Below are 5,350 nucleotides of genomic sequence, written 5' to 3'. Positions count from 1 at the left end.
TATATACCTGTGTGTGTGTGTGTGGTGTAGGTAAATTTACATATCTAGCACATAATTTTTATGTATTTATATATGTCACACCTAAACTTTCATATTTACATACATAGCACTTTGATGCTTTAAACCTATGCATGAATAGGTATATATCACTTTTAAAAGGTGGTAAATGTGTCATTCTTTATGTGATATTAAATATTTGAGTGTTATGTATGTAAATATTTAAAGACACAACTTTGATGCATGGCAAAATGAGATGATTTAAAATTGGCGAAAAATTAAACAAAACAATAATAAATAAGGACAAGGGTTATCAGACAGCACAAGCACCAAGTTAGCAAAAAAATTTAATTAAAAGACAATATAGTATGTTGTGATTAACCTCATTTCTCATGTTTACATTCCAAGCATGTAAGGTTCCATCTCCAGATCCTGTAAGTTGCAGTTTCAAAAGCAGTCATTAACCCATGAAACAGCCGCAGCAAAAAGAAAATATAGGTGAACAAGACGGAAAGGCAAACACAACTCCATCCAAATTTTTAATGGGGCATGTACATACATACCACTCATTTCTTATGTATTTACATATCAAATATCTAAAAGTTTACTTTTTACATTTACACCACTCAATTATTTCATATCACATCAAACAAACTACTATTTTAACTTTTAAAAAGTAAAATACACCTTTTCATATACAGGTAAGGTGGCGTTTATGTAAAATTTAACTTTAGGAATTAGATATGTAAATACATAAGAATTGAGCAGTATGCATGTAAATCTTTCATTTTTAATTTAACCCTTGAACGATGACGAATATCCATAAATAGACTAGAAACATAAACTTGCTATTTCAAAATCTACATGATAGATTTTAATATTCATATACCAGCACTAATCCACAAAGCAGCTATATAAACGTTCTTCCCCTTACAAGCTTGCAGAAGTGAATATTTTAGATCATTTCTGAAAGGAAAAAAAAATATATGTTTTCCTCTTAACATAAACTATGGAACGCATAAACATAGAGGGAGAAGAAAATAACTACATGAACACGTGATTATGACACTTTAATAGAATCTATTAAAATTCATGTGGAAGATGCAGCCGAAATGGAAATCAAACTAAGAAGGTAATAAAAATACATAAAATTAAATCTCAAGATAACTAGTAAAGAAATCAGGTACATAGCTTATCTGTTCAAGGACCTTGCTTGTGCTATGTCATGATTACTTCTTAAATAACACATCAACGGAAACAGTTATCTGTTTGGCTCAGAATGATAAATCTTAATTTTCCGCATAAAGCAATTTTCAAACTTCACAAGTAAATCACATCGCCTAAAATAATATCTACTTTTGCATAAGCAAGAGAATCTGGAATACACAGCTAAAAGTATAGCATTCGGAAACTGGGAAACAAGAAATGCAAAAGAAAATTTGACTAGAATCTATAGGAATAAAGGAGAATAACGCACAAAAAACAAAAGAGTATAAAAAATAAAAGTAATTCATAAAGTTTGAGAGACAAGAGTTTGCATGTCCACATACATGGTAGAAATGCAAACTGTTCATAAAAATATTTAAGAAGAAAGATATACCTGAAATAACATATTTTCCATCTGGAGTGAAAGAAGATTCAGTTGTTATGTTAGAAGATGGCTCTAAACTGAATCCACACCGCTAAGCATGATGAGAAACAAGATCAGTTTAATAGCCAGAGAATGAGCCAAGATCCTATGGCCTTGTTTGAGATCAAGTTTGTTTTTTATTTTTGTTCTTATTTTTGCTTTTCCTTTTGTTTTAAAAAAAATTTATTAAGTGTGCTTTTACATGTTTTTATTTTTTATTTCTAAAAATAAATAAATGTGATTTCGAAAACACTCAAAATAATTTTTAGTTGTTTTGAGTATTTTTAAAAACAGTCATACTTTAATCAAAAGCAAAACATATTTTATTTCAAATAAAAAAATAAATAAAAAAAATAAAATAATAATAATAATAAATAAAAATGATCCCAAATGGCCCCTAATAGATATTAAAATTGTACCACCAGGAATAATGATTCCAAGCCATTAATATAGAAAAACAAACCTTATCCCCGCAGTAAGCATCCAGAACATAGACATTGTTGCTTGTTGTTGTTAAAAGCATAGACTTCCCATCATTACTAAATTTGATATCACAGACTTCAGCTGTGTCTCCACCCACTAGAAAAGTGTCGAAGGGACCCTGACAGGTAAAATAAGAAATTATTACAAGTAAATGGAAAAACCCTTATGGTTTCATTAACAAAGAGTAAACCTTGTCGTAAGATCGTGAATCAAACAACTTAATAGCGCCGCCTTCCATTGATACGGCAAAAACAAGGCCCTGTTGATCATATGCAACAGTCGGCCTACCACGCAACCGCAATATTCCCTGTAGACAAAAAAAGTACTTGTGAATAAAATCAGCTAAAATAAACGTAGGGCCCATTAGGCATCAATTTATTTCTTGTTTTTGTTTTTTTTTTCTTTTTCTTTTATTTTTTAAAAGATATTTGTCTGGTATAATTTTTATATACACTTATTTTTTGTATTAAAAAACTAATTAACTTTTTAAAAACATTCACAAACACCTAAAAGATGTCTTGGGAGTTTTTAACAACAATTAGCTCGATCAAACAAGTTTTAATTTAAATCAAAACACAAACAAACATTTGGTATCATTTTTTTATTCATCTTTTATTTTTATTTTTATTGTATTTTGTTTATATTTTGATATAGATTAAAACATTTTTAATTGATGAAATTATTTGTAAATGCGTTCAGCATATCTTTTAAGTATTTTGAGTGTTTTTAAAATAAGTTAATTTGTTTTAAAAAATAAAAAATAAAGACATTAAAATTATACCAACCAAACATGTATTTAAAAACAAAAGAAAAATAGAAATAAAAACAGGAAACAAAAGTAATGTCAAATAGGCCATTAATTTCTGTCGAACTTAATAGTACTTAATAAAAGAGACTACTGTTCTACTACAAAAACAGAACATCAAGGAACTCTAACCTGACAAGCATTCACCCGAAGGTCCCAGATTCTAACACTGTGGTCAAGAGAACCTGACATAAAACTATCATTGATAGGAGACATGCAAAGGGAGACAACTCTACAATCAACATGCAAAAAAAAAAGAAGTTAGGTAGATACAGAAAGAGTTTAAAATTACAATTTCAAACAACTTTTTCCAAATAGTGAAGATTAAACACCTTTTTTTATGCCCCTTGAAGTAACGCAGGCATCGATTGTCATACATAGAAAGGTACCTCAATGATTCTGATAATAAATAATCGCACACTAAGCTATAGCAATGATTCTGATGATAAATAATCACCCACTAACCCACTAACTAAGAAAGGTACTTAAATGATTCGGATAATAAATATAAGCACTATAATTAAATTATGTTGAAAGGTTAAAAAACATAAACGGTAAAGAAATTAACCATTTGTAGACTCCAAATTGTATCTTGATGAACATAAAATGGAACTTGGATGATGTGTGAAACAGATACTGTCCGCGCCATGTTTCTTATGATACATTGTCTTCAACAATCTGCAAATAAATTTATTCTCTCACTATTTGGGATGAAAGAAAAAGAAACAATCAAATCACAATATTCCAATATAGGCCTATCCGGGTTATAAATTATAAACGCCATAAAAAGCTTATTTCTTTGATAAACTGGGAAGGTTAACTTAACTCGGCATCAAGTGCAACCGTTGCCATACAAAAGCCAAAAACTTTATAAATGGGTTTTACTTCATCTCAAATTACATATCAAAGAGAGGATGTAAAAAATGTGGAAACATGTTTTCCTAGTGGAGTTATGTGGCAGAGAAAAGAAACAATTTAAGAAAACAAATTTACTTTAGCACGGAGTTTCAGAGAAAGCCAAAAAAAAGAAGAGAAAAATTATCTCAAAGCAGAGTGAAGCAGGTTGCATATATTTTGCAAAGCTAATGGCATAATTTTTTATAATTTAGATGATTGTGTTTGATAAAACTATAGCATTTATTGCATTAATTTAAGTGCTGAAATCTTATGAAATATCAGAATCTTTCATACATTCCAGCCCTTTAAATCTTATTAAATAAAAAGTTGCGATGGAGCTTTCATGTCGATAAAGAGATTTTACATAATGTTACAAAAATATTTGGACAGAAACTTTATTACAAACAAAATAGAATCAAAATTCACACTATGCTTACATGGCATCTACAATACTGTAGAGGCGTACTGAATCATCTTCACTAGCAGTGACAAGTAGATCGTCTGTACGATGAAAATCAAGAGAAGAAATACTCCCTCCCTGAAAAATAGATTTTCAGGAAAGATAAAGTTAGAAGCTTCAAGAAGATACGGAGATAAAAAAGCAGGTAGGAATTATGGTTTAAATGTAGCTTTAGGGCAGAATGAGAAGAATATTATGAAAAAAAATATACTTTCTAAGAAGTGGTAAAAGGTATTTATTACTGAGAAATACAAAAATTATTTAAAAGCTTAAATATTGCAAAGAGAATAGTAACAAACCAAAAAACTTATTTATATAATAGGCTGGATAACAAGGAAGAGAAAAATGAGAATTATAAAAGGACGCCAGAGAAAAGAGATATATAAGTTTTTTTAGAATTAGATGAATTAGAAATAAGGCAGCAGTGTTTCAGTTGAAGTTGATATTAGTAAGGAAAGATGAAAACGTCATTTTTGAAGGAACTAGATGAAAATTGCAAGAATAAAAACATTCTGCAAAAGCATGATGAACATGTAATAAAATACATTACGAATTGATAAAAAAAATGAATAAAATTAAGTCTAAATAAGCATAAAGGTAAGATTTTAGGTCTTTATAATACTATTAAAATTTAGAGAGCTATGGGTTATCTTGTACTAGTTTGATATACAATTATTTTCAATGGGGTTTCAACAACAAAAAGGATGGAAAATGTCTTGAGAAGCATCATTTCAGGTATTTAAGAAGAAAGGAGATGGATAAATAAAAATGTTTATGATTGTTGTGGTCATAAAGGAATTAAAGCTATGCCATGCAATGAAGTTGCAAGAGAATTATGAAACAAAGAATTAAAAAAACTACATAAATGTCAAAAAAAAAAAAAAGGATTGATTTTAAACAAGCAAAGAAAAAACATCATGCAATTTCAAGTGATCATAAGAAAACATATGATTGGCTATCAAAATAATTAAGTTGGTGCAAGCTAAGAAAATTAGTGTGTTAAAGGTATCCTGAAATTATTAGAGAAATGTATAACGAAGCATTTGCTAATATTAATGTTTCCATTCATTTTCTCTTC

The 5,350-nt window shown here is 29.0% G+C and overlaps 1 protein-coding gene across 1 annotated transcript in view; it reads right to left on the bottom strand.

Annotated features, from left to right (window-relative positions):
- LOC110036179 (protein ANTHESIS POMOTING FACTOR 1-like) overlaps window positions 1–4,350 on the bottom strand; it is a gene marked incomplete at its 5' end in the record, with an annotated part of 18,622 nt that extends 14,272 nt beyond the window's left edge. The window contains 8 exons of the mRNA XM_020740567.1: window positions 380–429; window positions 1,598–1,679; window positions 2,091–2,228; window positions 2,301–2,417; window positions 3,048–3,147; window positions 3,248–3,314; window positions 3,484–3,593; window positions 4,250–4,350. Coding sequence (XP_020596226.1) covers window positions 380–429; window positions 1,598–1,679; window positions 2,091–2,228; window positions 2,301–2,417; window positions 3,048–3,147; window positions 3,248–3,314; window positions 3,484–3,593; window positions 4,250–4,350 — 765 coding nt within the window. The remainder of the gene's footprint in view (window positions 1–379; window positions 430–1,597; window positions 1,680–2,090; window positions 2,229–2,300; window positions 2,418–3,047; window positions 3,148–3,247; window positions 3,315–3,483; window positions 3,594–4,249) is intronic.
- Between the last annotated feature and the right edge of the window lie 1,000 nt (window positions 4,351–5,350).

Source organism: Phalaenopsis equestris, unplaced genomic scaffold, assembly GCF_001263595.1.
Source record: "Phalaenopsis equestris unplaced genomic scaffold, ASM126359v1 Scaffold203406, whole genome shotgun sequence".
Classification (NCBI taxonomy): Eukaryota; Viridiplantae; Streptophyta; class Magnoliopsida; order Asparagales; family Orchidaceae; genus Phalaenopsis; species Phalaenopsis equestris.
This window is presented reverse-complemented; position numbering and strand designations above follow the sequence as displayed.